Source organism: Anser cygnoides, chromosome 11, assembly GCF_040182565.1.
Source record: "Anser cygnoides isolate HZ-2024a breed goose chromosome 11, Taihu_goose_T2T_genome, whole genome shotgun sequence".
NCBI lineage: Eukaryota > Metazoa > Chordata > Aves > Anseriformes > Anatidae > Anser > Anser cygnoides.
In genome coordinates this window covers 13,997,945-14,020,265 of record NC_089883.1, presented here as the reverse complement: position 1 = coordinate 14,020,265, position 22,321 = coordinate 13,997,945, and the positions used below count along the sequence as shown (strand labels likewise).

The 22,321-nt window shown below is 38.7% G+C and overlaps 1 protein-coding gene across 3 annotated transcripts in view; it reads right to left on the bottom strand.

Moving 5' to 3' along the window:
• ETFA (electron transfer flavoprotein subunit alpha) overlaps positions 1-22,321 on the bottom strand; it is a 32,319-nt gene that overhangs the window by 4,303 nt on the left and 5,695 nt on the right. For all 3 annotated transcript variants that reach the window (XR_010834292.1, XM_067004104.1, XM_013194134.3), the window contains exons 2-10: positions 20,942-21,091; positions 18,977-19,058; positions 18,794-18,876; positions 17,077-17,176; positions 15,816-15,926; positions 14,443-14,544; positions 13,601-13,669; positions 12,476-12,558; positions 907-972 (exon numbers count right to left, since the gene is read on the bottom strand). Coding sequence is in view for 2 of the 3 variants with exons in the window: in XM_067004104.1 (XP_066860205.1) it covers positions 907-972; positions 12,476-12,558; positions 13,601-13,669; positions 14,443-14,544; positions 15,816-15,926; positions 17,077-17,176; positions 18,794-18,876; positions 18,977-19,058; positions 20,942-21,091 (846 nt within the window). In the remaining variant the exon portion in view is untranslated. The remainder of the gene's footprint in view (positions 1-906; positions 973-12,475; positions 12,559-13,600; positions 13,670-14,442; positions 14,545-15,815; positions 15,927-17,076; positions 17,177-18,793; positions 18,877-18,976; positions 19,059-20,941; positions 21,092-22,321) is intronic.

Here is a 22,321-nt window from a genome sequence, read left to right as displayed (position 1 = left end):
AATCATATGTTCAAGAAGAACTAAATCCTAAGAAAGCATGGACCATCCTACCACGCAGGCTGGATTGTGAGGACAAATACCAGTCACATAAACTCATTACAGTCTGTCACTGGTCAAACACAAGACAATTTCAAGGATCTGCCTGTAAAGTTTTATAATATTTTCCTTGGTTGGCAATAGTTTTACAAAAGCCTCTCATCAAATTTCTGGGTGCTGGAAAACTGATTCAAAGCCATTAAAACTTGTGATAAGTTCCCTGGATATAGACCAAAAAAATAATTTCTTCTTAAAATACTTAGCAAGAGACAGGACAACCTACGTTTTTTGACGTTTGGCATTTAACAGTATGATTCAGCAGGTAATTCTGCTACTCTTTCCAAACACTGCACTGTGGACTGAACTGGCAATTCCAATTTCAGATGATGTGCTTTGGCAACTAATGAGTTAAACCTTTTAAAGTTTTACTGCCATTTTATAATAGGTTTCCATTTGAATGGCTAAATGCAGAAATGTCACAGACATCTTTTACTTTATGGAATACTAAGTTCATAATTCCAATTACATATTGTTATGCATGAATTAATATGTCATACTCTGAAATAAATGCAAATGGAACTACTGTATGGAATTCAGGCGAGTGTGTGTATGTTGGTTTTTAATAAAAAAGTCAATAAGCTTCTTTTACTTAATACTTCAGGCTTAGTGCAATAGTTGTTCTACCGCATTAGGCATTCCACCACAGTATCTTTTTCAGATAGGCTTAGAGGCATGGTATAAGGCAGCAGATAAAACGTCAATCTTACCACAGAATGAATTGGAAAGCTTGTTAAATTACTGATGAAAAACAAAAAAGTCAACTCTTTTCTTTCCTCAAAAATCTCTTCTACCACATCCAACTTTATATACCTTGCTGTCTTTCATCCCAGCCAAGTGTTGGATTGCTCCAGATATTCCCACGGCAATATAAAGTTCCTAGAAGAAAACAAAAATGAGACATTTTTGGTACCCACAGCATAGTTTTAGTAAGCTCTCACAAACCTTACTCAAGATTAATTACATACAGTACTTTTTACATGAGAGTAGTTTTCAATATTAAAGGCAGCTCACGATTGGTTCCCTTTCCCACTTTTGGATGCAATGCAGCTGTAAAAGGAGAATCCCAAAGGAACATCTGCCAAAGACAGATGAGAAAAACGGGGATCTGCATCAAACATAAGACACTGCTTGGCTACAGGATAGGGCAATCAGTGCTACCCATAACCCAGGAGATTCCCAAAACAACTATTAAGCAAGATAACCTATAACCACATAAATGCAGTTCCTAAAGAGAAAAAACAAGGCTCTTTTGCCTGAGGACTCCCTCCATGATTCTCCTAGAATAAGACAATGCACAAAGCTGAAATATGGGTGTTTACACCATTAATAAATTTTTCTATCTGGCAGGATAAAATACTTCAGACACTGGGGGCTGTGAGTACAATCTCCACTTGTAGCGATAGTTTCTATTACTTACCCCAAACCTCAATGTACACATTCCCTAACACTTTTCTTCCCCTGTTCACTATCAACACCTATACCGGATGAGTAAAGAAGTACTTTCCAGGTAGGCACCACTATGCAATAGAATCGTTACACTTCAGGACTGCCAACCCAGCATATCCAAAGAGACTTGCATTCCAAATACAGGAAAAGTAAAGCGTTCTGTGTCAATGGTCTTAATTTGTAGTAGAAAAGCAGTTTTCCCCCTTGGGCTAAAAGTTAGCCAGGCTATAACCTATCCAAAACAAAGTATATTTTCAATTCGGTGGCAGCTTTCCCACCACCACCATTTCAAGTAACAGTCAAACCTGCACTGTTCACCTACCTAATTTTACAGAAGAAAAAATAAAGGAATTACTTCTCACTAAATCCATCATAAAAGCAGCAACTGGAACACACAAAAGTAGCTAGGGGATCATCTGTCAAAAACAATTACAAGGTTGCATTTATACATAATTTCGAAAGATGCAACCTTAAATACTAGCAGAAGTTCTTTTTCAAAAATGCCACAGTTAGTCCCCATTTAAGCACACGCAAATCTGCATCAAGAAATTAAAATGATCTCATCACTGTGCAACTGAAGATGCACATTCCAGCTAAGTGGCTTTTAACACAACAGAACAAAGTGCAGCACAGCTGTAGAACAGGGACGGACTACAGAATAGGCTGGCAAACGAAGGTGTTCAAATACAGAGAAATTGCAGACTATATCTTCCATATAGGCCTGATAGTCACCATATCAATTCCAGAAAACAGATGATTGCTTTCTGATGTTTCTACAGCTACAGATTTCACCTATTATGTTGGCTTTTAAATACTAACAGTGAAATATGAATGAAGAATATTCTATACTTTTTTAGAAAAACTATCTCCTGTAACAACTAAATGGAAGGGTAACGGAGGAGGAACGAAGCATTTTGTATTAAGTCGGCTTGCTTTGAAATTGAAACGCAGAATCTAGTCTGCATATTTGCACAAAACCACACAGCTGTTGAAGATACCCAAAAATTTCTTAGTCTCAGTTGCTTTTCAGTGTGTAGATTAGCACTGGAGATCAACCCATTTCAACCACAGCTGCAATGTAACATAATATGTACATATAAGATCTCGTAGTAAGAATGAAATATTTTATTTATACCATATAAAACAACAGATGTTACAGAAGACATTATTCTAACATCCTATAATCTTTAATACAAGCTCTTTTTAAAAACGCATTACTGTGATTTGATTTTTTAGAGCAATTCATTAAGTGCCAGTCATCTAGACTACCAGATACTCTTATCGCTCTGTTTAACAACGTAAAGTTCAGTCTTTGGAAAGAATCTAGCTAACCAGGAGCCAGAAGCCTTCATATATATTCTACTAAAATATCTGGTAAAGACAAGGGTGTTTCATTAAAAGGACATCTATAAACCACCAGGTTTGTCTAAAAAGCCTTAATTATGCTTTTAAGTCGTGCCCTTCTAGGTTACGGGCTTTTGGCTCTATAGTGAAAATAACTGGTCCGTTCACTAGCTTCTAACACTTCACAGAATCACAGAACTGTAGGGGTTGGAAGGGACCTCAAGAGATCATCAGCTCCAACCCCCCTGCCAAAGCAGGTTCCCTAGAGCAGGTTGCCCAGGTAGGCGGCCAGACGGGCCTTGAATATCTTCAGAGAAGGAGACTCCACAACCTCCCTGGGCAGCCTGTTCCAGTGCTCCATCACCCTCACTGTGAAGAATTTCTTTTGCATGTTGGTGCGGAACTTCCTGTGCTCCATTTTGTGGCCACTGTCCCTTGTCCTGTCCTCACAAACCACTGAAAAGAGGTTGGCCAAATCCCTCTGTCTCCCACGCTTAAGATACTTGTAAACATTGATAAGATCCCCTCTCAGTCTTCTCTTCTCCAGGCTGAACAGACCCAGGTCTCGCAGCCTTTCCTCATAGGGAAGATGCTCCAGGCCCTGTATCATCTTTGTGGCCCTCCGCTGGACTCTTTCCAGGAGATCCCTGCCTTTTTTGTACCGGGGAGCCCAGAACTGGACACAGTACTCCAGGTGAGGCCTGACCAGGGCAGAGTAGAGGGGGAGGATCACCTCCCCTGACCTGCTGGCCACGCTCCTTTTTCCGCATGCCAGCATCCCATTAGCCTTCTTGGTCACCAGGGCACACTGCTGGCTCACGGTCAACCTGTCGTCCACCAGGACCCCCAGGTTCTTCTCCACAGAGCTCCTCTCCAGCAGGTCATCCCCCAGTCTGTACTGATACATGCGGTTGTTCCTTCCCAGGTGCAGGACTCTACACTTGCTCTTGTTAAACCTCATTTGGTTACTTCCTGCCCAGCTCTCCAGCCTGTCCAGGTCTTGCTGAATGGCAGCACAGCCTTCTGGCATGTCGGCCACTCCTCCCAGCTTTGTATCATCGGGTACTTGCTGAGGGCAGACACTATTCCCTCAATCAAGGTTGTCGCTGAAGATGTTGAACAAGACTGGACCCAGCAGCGACCCCTGGAGAACACCGCTAGTCACAGGTCTCCAGCCAGACTCTGCGCCGCTGATCACCACCCTCTGAGCTTGGCCAGTCAGCCAGTTCTCAACCCACCTTACTGTCTCTACTTACAGTAGATCACTTCAGTACTGTTTACACACAAATAACACATATGATGGTATGCTTCCTATCAGTAGTCCAATACTGCAAAAGAGATCTGATTGCTTAAATCTTAGTTTAAATCTATTCTACTATTTAAATATGTTCTACTATTATTATTTAGTAAGGGTGGAACAAAGGACACACAAGAACTGAATGATAAGGATTCGGGACTGTTCAGTGCTCTCTAAGGAGAGAATTCAACCGCTCGTTTTCAGGGCTTGTCTGTGTAGGAGACTCATGCCAAGAACAAACCAGCACAAGTAGAATCTGGATCACACCTCTCAGGTTCCAACAAAGATGGCTTTACACCAACACCTGCTTTTTGGACCCTTGGAAGCTGCTCTAATTACTGCTGTCACATGGCTGGTGCACAGCCCACAATTAGAGGCATTTATGGCAGAGTTCAGTACGTGGAGTGGCATTTATCAACTCCACGGTGCTTGCACACAGGCCAGTTATCACTGAAGAGCTGCCGCAAGCACTGTGCCACACAAGCATGGCATAACAAAACAGCAAACAGATTCTGTATCAAGGGGTTCACTGCACTGTCTGAGATGAGATGAAACCCCAAAAGTAATTTAAGTGGAGAAAAAGGAAAATCACAGTTTTGGTGAGGGCATGGCATCAAATCAGAGAGTTGTCTTCCCTCACACTAACTTAATTTTGCACAGAAAATATTTATTATACATGTCACCACCATGCCACAAATCTTACTTTGCAGGAACTGGATAGCAGACATAGACGACTGAGAAAAGAGCTAATGGTAAGAAAGAGCAGAAAGAATGACGGAAAGAAGCAACATAGGAAGTTGAACAGACCAAACAGCCTAAGAGGGGATGAAGCAGAGGGCAGGCAGGCACAATCAGGAAATACTTATGTTACAGATGCACTACTGCAGAAAGGGCTTGGTGCATCAGTAATGGGACCACGTGAAGGCAGGAGCATCAGCACGTAACATACCCATTAAGCTTCTCACACAGGCTACAGCAGCAGACAAAGCTGATTCTGCCAGTAAACCGGCACACAGCAACAGAATTATAATTTGTCCTGCCGCATAGCATCCTACAGGACACCAGTGGGAGCCAGGGTCCCAAGTGAGACCTCAAATCTTGTAAGCACAGATTTACATCAGAACAACCCTAAGCAGAAATACAACTCCAAGCCTCAAATGTTTCATATTTAAAGGAAATATTCCAAATCAAGAATGCAACTTCTCATTTGCTATGTAAAGTATTCATCTAAGGATTGCAGTTTTTTTCCACAGCCTTTTAAAAACATGACCCCAGCATGCCTTGAAGGGAAAGTCACTGTATGCTAATCATCTAAATGAAATAATAATTCTTAGTCATCCTCTAAACTGCCATTTCTGATTTAAAGGTACCCAACATACGTATTAGCATGTACAGAAAGTCCATGAGATTTCATGTACGTGAGTTTGCACAACTGGCTCCAGAATCCACAGAGCCACTTACACGCTGTTTGGATAAACATCACCAGAGTGCTCTGTGTGGATGATTATAATTATCAACACACCAATGAAGTTTTTTTCCTGTGCATACTGATTCTTCCAATTATTTATAATTGCTGGCATATAATATTACTTCATTTTTTCTTTGGTGAATATTTTTTAAATGCCTTAGGCTGCCTTGGGGCAGTTAAAGCTACATGTGAGTAAGAGAATAACAAGAACAGTTTTTAGTTGTAACTTACAGTGATTTCGAATGCTGTGGAGCTCTGTTGTGCATCTTTCACTGGTGCAACGCAAGATGAGGCAGTTACTTTGCAGGAGTGCTGTCAGCTACTATCTATTTTCATGCCAACTTTTAAATTGCACTGAAAACCTTCAGTGTACATCAGTTCATCCCCCTACCAGTGGCATGCATTTAAACATGCTAGTTTGATCAAGTCCTTTGGCACGTGTCCTCTTTTCAAAGGCAGCTCAGACATTTTATTTTCTTTGCAAGAGTGAAAGGACAATGGAATTAGAAAGAAATTGTTTTAATGGGAGTTGCTTCATACAAGAGATTCCTTCCAATTACAAACTATTAACCCAATAAAATATGTTCTGGCTTGATGCAAGTTCTTATATATTGCACTGTATATCAAACAATTATCCAGTATGTACTACTCAGCGACGCTGTCAAGTACATTCCATTCAAGAAGTACATGTCACTAAACTGCATCCCAACTACAGTTTCTTTTTCATTGTAAGTACCTTTGATGAGACAAGCTATGTAATTACTCTTAAGCATGGTTAGGTTGTCTGCTGGAGTGTGGGGCCATACAGCAATTTCTTTTTGCTCTCTAGAGAAAAGCACATCAATTGCTTTCAGCTAAATGCACTCACATATGAATATTTTAGTACAATTTAATGTTTCTGCACCAACCCCCAAGGAGCAGAGCATCAATTTGTGAACATAGTTTCCTTGGAGTTAAAAGCTACACTGGATAATGCGGGATGAAAGGGGTTGTCAATCCTTAGCTTTTTAGCAAGTCAGAGAAAGGTAGTCTGTAAAATTCAGTCCCAGCTGCATACAAAGTTTCCCACTATAAAGCTACTTTTCAACAGTAGCGAATTATCAGAGGAGATATTCCAAAAACAATTTCCCAAGCCCGGTCAGTGTTCCCAGCCTTATTCCCATCTGTGAGCTACCTAACAGCCTCAGCCATTTATACGATGAAAAGCGCACCTGCCGGTCTATTAATAAAACCCACAAATTTAATGCAGAAATAACACATTCTCACAAAGAAGCTTGCTGAAGGTGTGACAAATTAAGTAACGTATCACATGTTTGAATACAGAAACTTTAGTTATCTCAATACTTTCTTCTATGGGTAAGAAATTCAGAAGTAACGAAGATCTCGTCATCAATAAGCAAGGAGAAGAACATTTTTCAAGTCATGGGTTACACTTCTCATGAACCCAAAGAAATTAATTAATTCTTTCTATTGTTAGAAGTTCTAGATAAGAGTCAGAGACCAAAAAGAAAGATAAATACTGGAATAAGACACACCTTGTTTCCATTTCCCTGCACTTCCTCACAGGAGCGAAGGGAAACAAACCCTAACAGACACACTGATTTGAGCAAGCAAACAATCCCTAAGAAAGTAACAGGAAGAAAAATGGAAAAAGAGTTCGTATCCATGTATCCACTCACGCTTTTTAAAGAGAGGAAATCCTGGCTAGGTGAAGTATTTGATTGCTTTGCCACCAAATAGAAACAGAGGAATAACGTTGATAATACTAAATTGCCCTTCACCTTTAGAGCTACTCCCAAAGCAAGGTGGTGACTATCAAATACTTCAAGCCACTCACTGGGCTGAAAAGGACAGCCTAGTAAAACACTGGAGCAAATATGAGCTCAGAACGTGTCCCATCACCTTGTAAAACAAGTGGAGAAACAAGAGTTCCAGGCTCCTTGAAAGACCATTCTGCAGATTCAGGTATCTCACTGCTAGGAAATGCTTTCCTGCTATTCAGCTTGCTTTTTCCCACTTGTACTTTCATCCCACTCCAGCATTTTCTACCTGATACAACACACTAACTCGTTCCTTTTCTTCCACAGCATTTGTGCCTTTCAGCCGTTTGAACCAACATCTCACACTTCAGCATCTTAGTTGAAGCTGCACCTCTTTAACATGCCTCTTTTCCCCTCATTAAGTCAATTCCTGCCAGTTGTAAATCTGCCTCCCACTTCCTGCAATCCATAACACCCAGGGAGAGTCTCTGGTATGAAACTGAAGCTTAAGCACTGAAGCTAAGTGGATCAGCACATTTACTCCTGGTGGTCACATCAGACCTACACTGACACTGAATTCCCACATGCCTCCCCCACATGAGATTTCTCAGCATATGCAATATCCAAGCGCATCTGCCTTCTGTGCAATCAGATCACATTTCCAGCACAACCACCTAATCTGGCGACAATTATTACTACATTGTATATTTCCTAACTTCTGCCTTCCTGAGTTTTCCATCTCAGCTTCTTGTTACCTTCTCTGCTGGAATGGTACGCTGTGCCCAACTTTGGAAGAAACAAGACAACTGCAATGGAACACCTAAAAGAATGAATGAAGTTCTGCCTGGCTGGAAGGACCCTCTGTAACGCATCCTTCTCAGGAAGACAGCCTTGCAACATTGTGAATTACTTGTCTGGCCACGTATTCCTTGTTGGCAGCTAGGAAAACCTATAAGGAAAGCTAAAGCCGTTACAGACCTGAACCCTGAAAGAACACTGACTTCAAACTCTGAAGAAATTAAACCAGAGGGATGCATTTCAGGAAGCAGAAGATCCTTCAAAAGGTCAAGGGATCACAAAACAAACAGCCTGAAATGACACACGCTTTCTGAAAAGGGGAGAATTTGAGAGAGTGAGAATCCCAGCACGACCCCATCTTCAAAAGCTGAAGGGAGAACTTAACCAGAAGAGGGCGGAAGGGAAACCTTGGGAGACCATGGGGAGAATTCTGGTGCCCACACATAGGCACCTAGTGGGACTGTAGACAGCATAGGATTTCCCACCTGAATCCCAGATGCTGCTCCACATGGACAAAGCCTCTAGGTCCCACACAGGAACTCCCAGCCCTGTAAATCTATTTCTTATATCCCAAATGGCTAAAATGGAATTAGGCACCTATTTGTATAGATTCAGTCATCCCCTAGGTGCCTCTTCCTCACAAATCTGTACTGAGAAGGTCCCAAAAGAAAAAATACCAAAGATCCAGTCAAAAATAAACAAAATGCATAAATCCCAACATGAATAACAAGCTCATGGTTTAGAGATCCAAGGCTATTTTGAGAGTGTATGTGTACTGCATAGAACTAATTCTCAATCAGAAAGAAAGGTGAAACTTGTACTCCTTAATTAACTCCATTCTTTAGTTACTTAAACCAAACAACCTGGAACTGTTTCCTGACTGGCAGTTTGTTCATGTATTAATACATCAGCATTTCAGCCAAGTTACCGTGGCCATGAGGTTCTCACGTCCAGTGATACACTGGTGGAACTGCACTCTTAAAAACTGAAGTTTGTTATGGAATTACTGAAGGGCCAATGACCAAAATTACTCTTTCTTCACCAAATCCCCAACAGAAGGCACAAGGGAAGAAATAAGCACATCTTTTAGAAGAATACCTTCTTACCCAATGATCAGCTCAGAAACGCTCCCCACACATTCATAGGCAAGAAGCAGCAGCAAAAGCACCTCCCTTCCTCCTAAATTCGTAATTAACTCTTCTCCCTCCATAGTCTCAAAAATGACCCTGTTCCAGAGGCCTGGAAAAGCAATGCATTCCAATCCTCCGCTGAGGCTGAGCGAGAGACTATTAATAGCAGAGTAAGAGCACACACTAAGATCCTTTTCCAGTGGAAACTAACAGCTGCATAGGACAGCAAGTATGTCTCAAACTCCAACTATTCCTTGCATCCAAGATTCTTATCCTGCTCAAATCCCACCTGCCCAGGAGGGCATACACCTTGTGAACTGGAATTCAAAGCTAACCACAAAACTAAGGACTCAGCTAATACAACAAACCAATGTACAAAGCTGTTTTGCAGTTCTCCAAAGAAAACATGAGCTCTCTCTCTCTGAACTAGTGGTATCAACCATACCTCATAAGAAGAGGAAGCAGTCACTTTCTAGAGGATTGTTAAAATAGCCAGTATAATCTTAATCTGATGAAGAAAGTTCAGTTCTACTTCTTCAAGTGAACTCTCTCTTCCACCGCACAGGACTGTACTCTCGCTAAAGAGCCAAAATGACTGTGAACGTTAGGAATGTGAAGGTAAGGATGTGCATCTTCAAGCCTTCTCCTCTTTAAAATGCCTACCCTGCATGCTGAAAAATTAATTCGAGTCAGCAACTCCAAGGGCTTAGTACCAATTCAATTTGTACTTCCATTGCAATTAACATAAAATATTTTCTATCACATTTCTAACCCACCACGTGGTGTCCTTGCAGGTATTCCCAGATCCAGAACAAATATCCGAACAATTGGAAACAAGGGGTGTGCAGTTTGCAGTACACCAGATAACTCACTGCTTATTAAATATTCGTTAAGAAGGATGAGGGGAAATGAGAGAGTAATGCATCAAACTGTTGACAAAAGGATGTAGCACCATGCAATAATACCAGTTAGGATCATTTATTGACACAATAGTTAAATATTCATTAGTCAGCCAGGGAGGTTTCTGACATGGTCCTATGATGTGGCTGTATATTCTTACAACTTTCACGTTGCTATGAACCATCTGTGCTAAGTTTTTAGCACTATTTCTTCATCAAAAACTAGCTTTTTTTATGTTAACATAAACAGTTACGTGCCCTTCCTTGACTCCGGAAAGAATGTTCATCACTGAGCCTTGAGACATAGAAACAAGAGATGAGCTGTTTTCAAATTAGCATTTCCCGCTTCACTAATGGAAATTTGGGTAGTAAAGAGCTCAGGACAGCCAGTCTCACGCCCTTTCAAAAGATGCAGTTAAATGACACTCAGTTTACTTTCCTGGTTTTCAAAGCTTTTGGTATGTGACAACCAACTTTGCCTTCTGAGGAACCTGCAATTTCCATATACGTTGCAGTTGCATTTTCTGAGATAGCACTGATGTGATTAATTGCCAGTTTGCTGAGACCTATAGCAGCTATATATTCGACCTTATGCCTAGTGTGTGATCAAAAGAAAGTGTATTATATTTAAACACAAACGTTCCCTTCGCAAAGAGAAAGTATTACACTGGGGACTATGGCTGGCCTGCGCTATTTCCAAAAAGATAACAATTACATGTTATGCCAAAACAAAGACATCACCAGAAAGAAGAGTTAATGTTGCATTTGTGTTCTGTACCGCTTCACAATTTCCTTGCATAGCAGAGGTTAATATCACTGCTATCAAGATTTTGGAAGGACACAATATGCAACCAGACAGACCTTAATTCTTATCTATAGGTTTTATATCTGTTCTTCAGATCCTGTTTTTTGTAGTGATGGGTTATCGTATAGATTAACAGCTTAAACATTAGTGTGCCTAGAAATACCTCCATTTAGCCCTTCTGCAGGGCTGTCATCAGAAGGCCTCCTTCTTGATAAGGACTTAAAAAAGCAAACAAAACCAGCCAGCATCCCTGTTCACATTTCAAGATGAAAGAACTCATAGGCATAGAGTATCCTGTTCAAGAAAACCCAGGAGGCAGAACTGGCAACAGACTCCAGGAACCCCAAACTCCTGTCTTTAACACCTCCAAGTAATGCTCTCTCCTGCTGGACGTATTACCGGAAAAATAATGGTCATAGTTTGACTGGTTTGACACAGTCTCACTAAGACCTTAACAGGTAAAAAGTTGCCCTTCAGTGCCTTCTGCCATACACACTCATCAGAGGTAACTGCTTACTGAAGGGCCGCACACTTGCTCAAAGTGTGCATCTGACAGATTTCCATGCCCACCCATGTTAGTCACTCGTGTCCTTGCTTGTTTCATTTCAAGACACACTAGTGTACGTTCTACCTCAACACTGAGATGAGCTCCATTTGTACCTCCTTATTTTACAAAAGCTCAAGTGTGCTTTCTCTGTCTATCGCTTTCCCCACATTTTCCCGGGTCGTAAGGAACAATGACAAGTAGTCTCAAAAGCACCACCCCATCCCAGTCCAAAAAGATACATGAGGACAGAAATCAGTCCTCCGTGATATTCAGATGCATAGCAGAAAAGCAGTACAGCAGGTTTAATCCCCAACGTTAAGATACTTACTAGAATATCTCCCTCTTGGTATTCCACTCTACAGCAGCCAATCTGTAGATTACTTCTATCTTAAATTTCTCGCACTTTCATCCCGTACAAATAATTGGCTTAGAATGTAATGCAACAATCCATTTACAGTTTACCAAAGCTTAAAAAGAAATCATCATCTAGCCTACTTGCAAAAAGAACATTTCCCAGAGGCCAAGCCACGCGTCAGCATGATTTCAAGTTTACATTAGCAATGACACCTTTCAGCCTATCAATAACGGTTCTTAGAATGCTAAAAAAAGATTCAGCACAGACAACTAGAAAAAAAAATCCAGCATGTAAAACCTCTAACAAAACTGTCTGCAGAACACTTCCAATTGACCTGAAGTTGAGATTTATGTCACAGCTTGCTGCTACAGTTTTCAAATGCATATTCCAGTGACAGTATCACGCTGCACGTAAGATTTTCCTGTTAGGCTCAGTATTAAAACTTAGCTCATTTCTAAGCATTTGCTTTGAATGAACAAGTATGCTTGAAGACATCACAGCTCTTTTATGAAAGGTATTTCCATACTTACTGGTGCTACTATTTTGCCCGTCTGTCCAACTTGCAGGTCATTAGGAACAAAGCCAGCATCAACAGCTGCACGGGAAGCTCCAACTAGTTGAAAGAAAATATTTCCAATGTTTTCTTTTAAAATATTAGCAAGCCAAATTTATACCACCATAAAAGCACATGTATTTTACTGAAGAGTCCCACACACTATGGGCACGTATTTAGAAACTTCCCTCTAAAAAGCTCTTATAGTAATCCCTCTCCATACCACTGGCTGAAACTTCCAAATACTAAGTGCTAATGCACTTCTTAAGCAACAGGAAATCCTTTCTCCCAGCACCAAAGGGCCATATATTTAAAACCAAGGATTTCAGTCTGGCATGTTTCCATTATTTTCTCTTGTTGCTTTGTCAAAAGAGGATTTTCCCATAAATGCCTTCCCATAACGTTCCACCAAATTTGAACAGAACACATGTGCCACCTTATATTCTCGTCAAGCTCAGAAGTCAGGCATAGTAAAGAAAAATAACAAACTAAACTTGAAAATACCATATGGTCATTTAGCCAATGAAGCCACCAATTTAAAAACGAAGACATTCAGGTAAAAAAATTATTATTACATGTAAAATCTAAAGCTAATGTAGTAAGAACCCTAGCACAAACAGCTCCTCCTCCTCTTCCTCCCCCAACCGTTACTTAGAATATTTGGCTGAAACACTGTACACGGTCAGTTTTCTCCTGGTAAAGCAAAAGCATAGCAAGCAGAGAACCACTCACACCATAACAACTGGTATTCTGTAAAGAAGCAGTATATAAGAATGTATGAAGAAAACATCAGCACTTTAAAAGTGCTAAGCCCAGTTTTTTAATTTATACGTTTACAATTTCACTTTCTGTTTGTGAGCTTGTGTTCTGGAGATTTGAGGACAAGGAATAGGACAGTTTACCATTTTGCTTCAGACCCTGGAATTTAAATACACAGTTGAACACCAGGACAAATCAAAACTTTATCCATGACTAAACTGACAGGATTTAAAGAATTTGAGAGAGAGATAAAAACAAAAGACTTATGAACTGTACTGTTTTTCATGGGACCTTTTTAAAAATGTAATTACCAGGATTAAAAGGAGGAGGAAAACAAGTTTACCTGCAGCATGCAATTGATCCGCAAGATCATACAGCAACTTGAAATTTTCACCGCTCTTTAAGCCTCTTCCTTAAAAGTTCAGAAAAAAAAAAAGATGAAGAAAGAACACAATATGCTTTAAGATTTTTTATTGCATATATACACATTCTGTATTAGTATCTGCATTTGCAAAGGCAGAAATACACCCTTGCATAGGCTATTTTTGGATATATTATTAAACAGTGTTTAACATTTTGAGATATAGCTTTCATTTTTGAAATAACTGTTATTTTGCATGTATAAACCAACACCACTCTGACTACTTTGTCAGTACTATCAAGTTCCTGCTCTAAAGTCAGGAAACTGGATTTTTGTGCTCCCTCTGCTGGCTTCAGGCAGAGTTTTAGGTACAAAAGTCTAGTGGGATAACAAAGGATTTTTATTTTTTAAGCTGTAAGCACACAGTAAAAATCACAGTCCATCACTTGATACCTGACCAGCAGAATACAAACGTAACGATTTGTAAAATGACTGAAAACTGCCTGTAATGATTAGCTGTAATTTCAAAAATGACAGATTTGCATCTAAAAATACTTCATATTTCTATCATTTTAAAGAGACTCACCACATATGATAACGCTCTTAAAAAACTTACTCGCGTATGTTAAACTTTCACATTTTGCCTCTTCATGATACACAGATGCTGGATGTCTTCCCACTGTCTCCTATGCCCCATTTCAGAATTACATCATAATCTATTTCAAAAATGTATCAAATTATAATATTTTGCTACAGATACTACTTAATCAAGATGTACCATTAGTTAATAGCACCATAACACATTTTTAATATTGTCTACTTACCACCTGATACAACTACTTTTGCACTGGTAAGCTCTGGTCGATCGCTTTTGGTCAACTTCTGCTCAATCCATTCAGATTGACCAACAGGCGGTGGAGGGGTTACTGTTTTAATCAGATTAAGAAAAACATCCACAAGAAAAAGCATAAAGTATGTACTTTCAACCTTGAGTTTAAACTTAATGCACAAGTTCATCCTAGAACTAATTCTACCACAAGATTTTAATACAACCCTACGTTATTAGTTGTGTTCACTTACTCTACAGTACAAGAAAACACACTTTTATAAACAGTTTCTTTTTTGTACATCAAGCTGCACTGAAGTGAAGGTCTGCTGTATGAGTAATGTATTGATATCAATCCAGCATAGTAAGCGTGGTCCTTTTCAAAGACAGGCAAACAAGCCAACCAAGGAGTGCAATGACAGTACAATACGCTAATCCTAAGTATCAAGTAGCATCTGTTTCCTAACTTCCACAGAAGATGGAAAATAAAGGAAGGTTCAGGGGCACTTACTCAGCCTCACAGAAAAACGCAAGGAGTGGGAACGTGACATGGGGGACACGCAGCATATTAATAATGATTGCCTCTGCTGGATTTACAGCACTGTCATAAAAAGCCCCAAAATGAAAAACAGTAGTCGTGATCAAACACTGGAACAGGTTGCCCAGAGCGGTTGTGGCCAGGAGACATTCAATACCCAGTTTGACAGAGTCCTGGGCAACCTGCTCCACCTGACCCTGCTTGAGCAGTGGGGTTGGACTAGATGATCTCAAGAGGTCCTTTCCAAACTAAACAATTTTGTAGTTTTGAGACTGCAGATTTCTCTGTGATCACAGCTACAGTGGCTTCATTAAAATAACAATTTAAACTGATTTAGGTAAAGCTAATATAAAACAATGATGGAGTGTTCTCAATCCAATTTAAACTGCAGCTAATTTAGCTCGACACTGTAATGACCTGTCTCAACCTAAATACAACAGATTAAACCAGAACTGTGGATTGCCAGACACTGTTACTTGTGCCCAATTCTGCTTTGAAAACCAACCTGGCTATTCAAACAGCTGTAACTTTAAGGAAAAGCTTCAAGATTGCTGTGGCAGAGGTTTAAGCAGTGAGTGAAACAGGCACAGATTTCCGCACAGACAAATAATCTCCATTTCTGGTCAAAGAGAAAGTAGCGAGTGAGATGATAATCCATATCTTCCCTTACCATGCATCAAAAGAAACGGAAGTACCCATATAAAAAGCATAAAGCTAAGATTACAAAATCATTATCAGTTTGCTTTGACAAATACTCCTGTGAAACATCAGCCTGCAGTGAGCAAAACTAACTCTATCACATGAAATGAAGAAATATCAGAACAAATGCTCACCTTTTTCTACACTGGCACTACCACCACTTGTTGGTGCAGCCTCAAAAGAAGTTCCCCGTACAGAAAACACTTTAACCGCTTCATCACATTGGACGGTGCAAATGACATTTCCTAAAAAGAAAGGATCACACTGTTTTTACAGAAGACAATATCACACACACTAATGTAAAGTTACATCCCAAAATAAATGTTTCAGATGATCAAAACTGAAAACCTTCGCACTTAATATACATCCATATCCAGTATTTTAATTTACTTTTTATCTCTATGTTTCTTCATTATAACAATTCCCTTGTTTTAAAGGGATGTAATGCATTCAAATAATCCCTTACATATTATTATTATTATTTTTTTTTTTACATTTCAGAAGGAATAAAAACAATTCATAAGCATCATTCTTAAACATAAAAAGGAGCTATAATTCAAAGTTGATCTTTTACCGTTTCATGACTTCACAGAACAGAAGACAATGAGTTCTGCTCCAAGTACCTGTGGGTTTGTGTTTCTTCTCAATTGTCTTAACTATGTAAGGTATTTATTTCACAGCAAAGGCTACAGGGAAGACTAAACTGAAAAAATGCTGCAACGCCAGCTATTTGTAAATAAAGTCATCTTGAAACTGTGAATTAATGGGAAGCAGCTTAAAAATGCAACACGAAATCACATACTGGTAACGTAACTCAAAATAAAATACCACCTTGGTACACGTGGTATGATCTTGTACAGTAAAATTAAGAAACACAAGCTAAATTAAAACACAGGGTCATACAAGCTTTAGAGAAACAAGACTGAAAAAAGAATTACAAATCATGGCAGTTTAATACTATAAATAATCAGTTTAGCGTCTTCATAATTAGGAAAAATAACCCTGTGGTATCTTAAATCAGAACTAATGGCAGCCATATTAAATAAAGTTGGACAATTGACTTAATGTTTTACATTTTACAGAATTGGGTCAGAAGTACACTGAACAAAGAAATGGAATATATATATAAAGGAGAATATCAAATTCTATTCATTTAAGTGAAAGACCTAGTTTCTAACTAAAATCATACAGTACTAAAATCAAAGGTACTGGTATTACGTGGATTCTCACATATGGAGCAATGCATTCATCCCCACATTTGATTTTCATGAACCTCTGTATTTCAGACTGTAAAGCGAAAATTCCTGATATATTCCAAAGCAGGACTCAAAAATACAGTTACCAGCATCGGGTCCTTCTTTGCACAAGCACCATGTACCTTTTGTGATTACTCACCTGCATAGATAGTTCTCACAAAAGTGTCTGGTGACTGAATCTCAATGATGTCAGAAATAGGGGCAACATCAAGTTTAGCAGCCACTCTGGGAATAAGATTCTAAAAGTTAGAGATGAAGAGTTAGCAAAGTAAATGCTGGAATCTGCAAACTGAACATGAGGAAACATAAAGGAAATAAGGTTAAATCCCCATGTTAAGTAAAGAAACATTTGCTGGCCTAATTTTAACTTCATAGAGTGCTGTCTCTGAGTAAAAAGGCGCATGCGACTCCAAGATTACTGCATGACTACCCATGTAGCTTTAGCAGCCAAATAAAAACCCAGTATTGTAATAACATTATAAATTTTATGAACCTTACAGTAAGTAAACCCTTAATTCAATATCTTAAATTAGGAGGCTTATTTGCTTCAATAGCTTAAAACTATAGATGCAATTTACTCAGAAAATTGACAATTATGGATTGCTGAGTTCTTGTAACAGCACTTCAAAAGAAAAAAAAAAAAGCATTTTGGAAGCTATTTATCAGAGACAACAAGAGGAAAAAAACAGTACTCTCCCCCTAAAAACCAAAAATGTACTCTTTTAAAATTGATATATATATATATATATATACACTCCTACTCTGAAATTGACTCCAGAAAATTATTTGGCACCTTTGGGAATGGGAAGGAGGATAACAAGAGGCATTAAGAAACTAAGGACAGCAAGAGCTTTACTTGCTTTTTCTCCCCCTCCTATCTGGTACAACACACAGAGCCCCAACATCTTTACTCGCATTAAGCAGCGTATAACTATGACAACAGTCATTGATTCACTCCTCTAGAAAAGCACTACTCAGTGATGGAAGCATACCCATCACTGATATTAACCTTTACTAAGACACTGCAGATCAAAAATAAGTGAAAACTAGAGGAAAAAAAATACGAATAAGACTTAAGGCATGTAAAGATTTCTCTTAGCAAAATTACAAGTATGTGAATTGACATTGACTGGAATCAAAAGTAGTCAGATGGAAGGCTGATAGCACCGTTCATTCCACATTGGCAAGATTTCTAAAATATTCTTTTTCCCTAATTTAGCTACACTACAACATTGACCAGATTGCTAGTACTACGGCTCTCTTAAGTATGTACCTGTTAAGAAGCACTGATTTATTTTTTTTCCCAGAAAGATCTTCAGTAGAACTTGGATCTGTGTTTTCATGTATTTACAGACATTTCAATCTACATCACAGATGTAATTCCTCCCCGCAAAAGCATTTGCTACCAATAGGTCTACACGCCTTCCTATCAACATGGAAATCACACAACAATCTTGATAGCACTAAAAGTGGAACAAGAGTCACCAAAAAATGTTTAATAGGTTTTCATCTCTATTTATTGCATTTTCCCTTAACATTTTCATAATACTTTCAGATCTCTTAGTGTTATTTGGTGTTACACATTTTATACATCCTGCCTTATGCACATAGGACTAGCTGGCTACTGCTTCTGCACTGCTCCTTTGTCCAAGTCAGCCCATAATAAAACTCAGAAGTGAATCAGTGTCTCTAGCTAATGACTCTTAAATGCACTACTTTAACATTTCTTGAAAACTCCAAATTGTCCATGGCTGATCTGAAAGCCCTCTCTCACGTATTTGATTTACACTCATACCTATAAAAGAACCTCTGTCTCTTTTCCACAAGAAATTTTTGATACGCTTTGATCTACTTACCTTCCCAAAGGCAGATGCTCCAGCGCAAATATGGGTGTAATTAAATTGTTTCTGAGTTGCCAAAACCAAGGGAGTCAGCTCCTCTGAGAATAAATAGATATTGCTGAAAATTTACAGTTATTTTATATTCAGCCAGAAATATAAATACCACTTCTTTTGTCAATAGATAAAAGCAAGTCTCACCTGCTAGAAATCCCTTGTATACATCATGCTGAGCCACGAGAACTTTTGCAACACCCTGCACTTTGCTGAGTTCTTGCGCTACCTGTGGTTACAAACAAATTATTACTAGTTTATGTTATAACAGCACATGGAGGCTCCAACTGCACTTAGAGCTCCGTGGTGGCCAGCACCATTAACAAATAGCAGGAGACAGTCCCTACTGCAAATTGCTCACAGACCATAGCTTACTTAAAACTGGAACACAAGAGCACGTGTATTTCAAAATCGGAATAAACCTTACAGAATGAGATGCGGATCTGACTCACAGCACAGTGCCATACAGGGTAGTGCAAACACATTTTTTGAGTAAGAAAACTAGAAAGCAAATCAAACCTGGAAAAGTTTGTCCTCTGTGTGCAAGACTACACAATGATTTCAAGTTTTATCATAACAGCCAATAACAATCTCACTCAAAGATTATTACTCAGTATTCTAAATATAATCACCAAGAAAACAATCCTGCTTTCTTTACATCAGTCAATATCTACAACACAAGAATACAATGCAAATAAAACTGTACAGCGATGTTATGATCTTTGTCCAAATGTTAGGGGCAATTCTTTGTTTGCAGCTGACTCTGCCTACTGATGCAATGTATATTTTCAACACTGTATTTATGCATTTTTTTCCCTTTAAATTTGCAGAAGTGAAGTTTAAATGATAAAAGGGTTATTGCAGATCAGAGGCAAGAGGACTGACAGCGATGTCTGGAAGCCACATGCATTGTCCTAGAACTAACATAGTTTTACTGAGTTTGCTGAGAATCAGTTTTACCCTTACAAATTAACAAAAGAAAACAAACAAATATTCCATAATAGCTGCTACAGAATAGTCTTTTGTCCTACTAATACAGATTCTTACAAAGCAGCTTAAAAAGAGAAAAAAAAAACACTTCATTTTCTGTGAAGAACTTTTTCCCAGCATGACATACACTGCCAAATAGACACCATACAGTTACCATTAAAAAACAAATAAATGAAACATTCCAAATCATTGTTCTACTATACAAGTGCCAAAGAATAAGGAAACCCAAAGGCAGGAGTATAAGGTGTGGTTTTTTTCTTTTCTTTCTTGATCTAGATAAGTATTTGCTTTCAGTCTCAACGCTGAACACCTGGGTCTCAGTTGAGAATTAGTCTTCAATAACCAGAGAGGTTTCCCCAGCTACTTGTGAATTAGCTGCAATGAATGAATGGGCCTTCTGCACGAGACTGTATGTGCCACTTTCAGAATAACAAGTCATAAGCAATAACCTAGTATAAAAAATACTAAGCATAATTATTGTTACTTTTCCTGTTCACACAAGATGACATCATACTGGAAGAAGAGTGTCACTAACGTACTAACAGTACACTGCCTCTAGATTTTGCACATAACAACGGTTAAACTAACAATACAATAGCTAACAGAGTTAACTCTAACTTTAGACATACGATAAAGTCAAGAAACACTAATTTCAGATTTTCAGGTTGCAAATGCACTCTCGCTATGCTACTAGTAGCTGACTAGTAAAAGCAAGACACTCAGAAGCTCCACCCGTCGCGATGCTGTTTCATTTTTGCTCATGTCTGTTTGCACGGAACAAGTTTTTTTCTTCCAAATTCTCAGCACCGCAGTATTTATTTTTCAAACATTACAGTGAAATTGAAACGTTGTTTTAAAAGTTAATTGCCGTTTAGTCTTGTAAAAACTTGCTTTCTTAACTTGTAACAGCTTATACTGATACTCTCCCTTGTGAAATCAAAACTACCCCCACATTTCCACTTCAGATGAGAAACAGCTCAAGAGCAGGACATTTCCTGCAGATTAGCAATTCATGGCAGAGTTCCTCTTCACTAGAGATTATTTTTCAAGCTAGCCAACATACTACTATGTATCATTTCACCGCATTCATTACTTCATTCATATGAAAATAGCATTTCCTACCTTGTCACAGCTGGTACCAGCTACCAAACAAGAAACTTCACCTCCAAGACGTTTTGCCGCAGTGACGGCGTTTAGTGTAACGGGTGTCAGAGTCTCATTGTTGTGTTCTGCTATGACCAACGTACTCTGAAACCGCTGGAGCAGTGATGCCTTTAAAGAAAGAGAGAAGAGAGACAGGAGTTTGACACTTAGCATTTAAGTAAAAAACCTTCCTTAAGAGAATCCAATAATTCACAGAAAATTATAAATTGTACAACCTGTATACTGGTGCTGTCAATCAAAACAGACTAAATCTAGATAATATTTATTAAGTAAGCAAAATACTTAGTATTTTTTTTTTTTTTTTAAGTATAAACTTGCTTGACTTCAGCATACCACTTTAAAGCAACTAAAACCTTCACAGGAAAATACTGAACAATATTAAGAAGAAAATTTTAATAAATCACATATAAAATCAGTTGATCAACTGAACTAAGCACCTTAAAGAGTGAATTTAATTTAACGTGAAGGTAATATTAAGATTTCAGGTGTTTGTGGACTGAAATGCACGTGGAAATTTGACAAGCAAGCCTAAGACCCCAGGAAACCAGGGGCAGGAATTAAGTAGTTACTTGTTTTTGGTTTTTTTATTTTTTTTTATTTATTTATTTTCCCATATGTTTTAGCCAAAATCTTGCTACGGAGCTCATTTTTTTCAATTAGTTATCTGTAACAGCAAAACTGTATGTAGGAGCATGAAGTAAGTAGCCCATGCTCACAGTATGAAAACACACTAATAGAGCCTGTTAAACAGTATCAAGTTCGACTGGAAGATAATCTATTTTCCTTGAAAACATTTGACACTTTTGTCCACTCAGTCTACACCACCATGATGTAATGGTGCTCAAATAATCATTTTCATCAATTCACCATCTACACTGACTTCAGCTTCTAAGGCAAGAAAAGAAAAAAAATAGACAAACCAAAAAAAAAAAATCAGACCACAACATTCTGAGCTCTGAGACTTCCCTCGCTAATTTTCAGGTGAACCTGGAAAACAGGTTATTCCTCCAAGACTAATACTAGGGTTGGGAAAAGGCTAGGGGTAGGGAGGGGAAAATTAATCTTCAAGTTTCTGTTTTTCATACATGAAGCCTGAATGAAAACTCCAGTTATGATCACCGTAATATGGAAAGCAAAATATATTTATTAATGTGACAAGGCACAAATACTAACAAAATGCTAAAGAATGGACAGCCAAATGCTACTTTAAACATACATTCTGAGCCCATCTTCACTCATGCCAAATAGGTAACCCATCATTTAAGCTAGGAAAACAGCTCACAAAAATTTGAGAGGCTGAAATCTGGCTACGGGTTTCAATCATACAAATCCTACCAC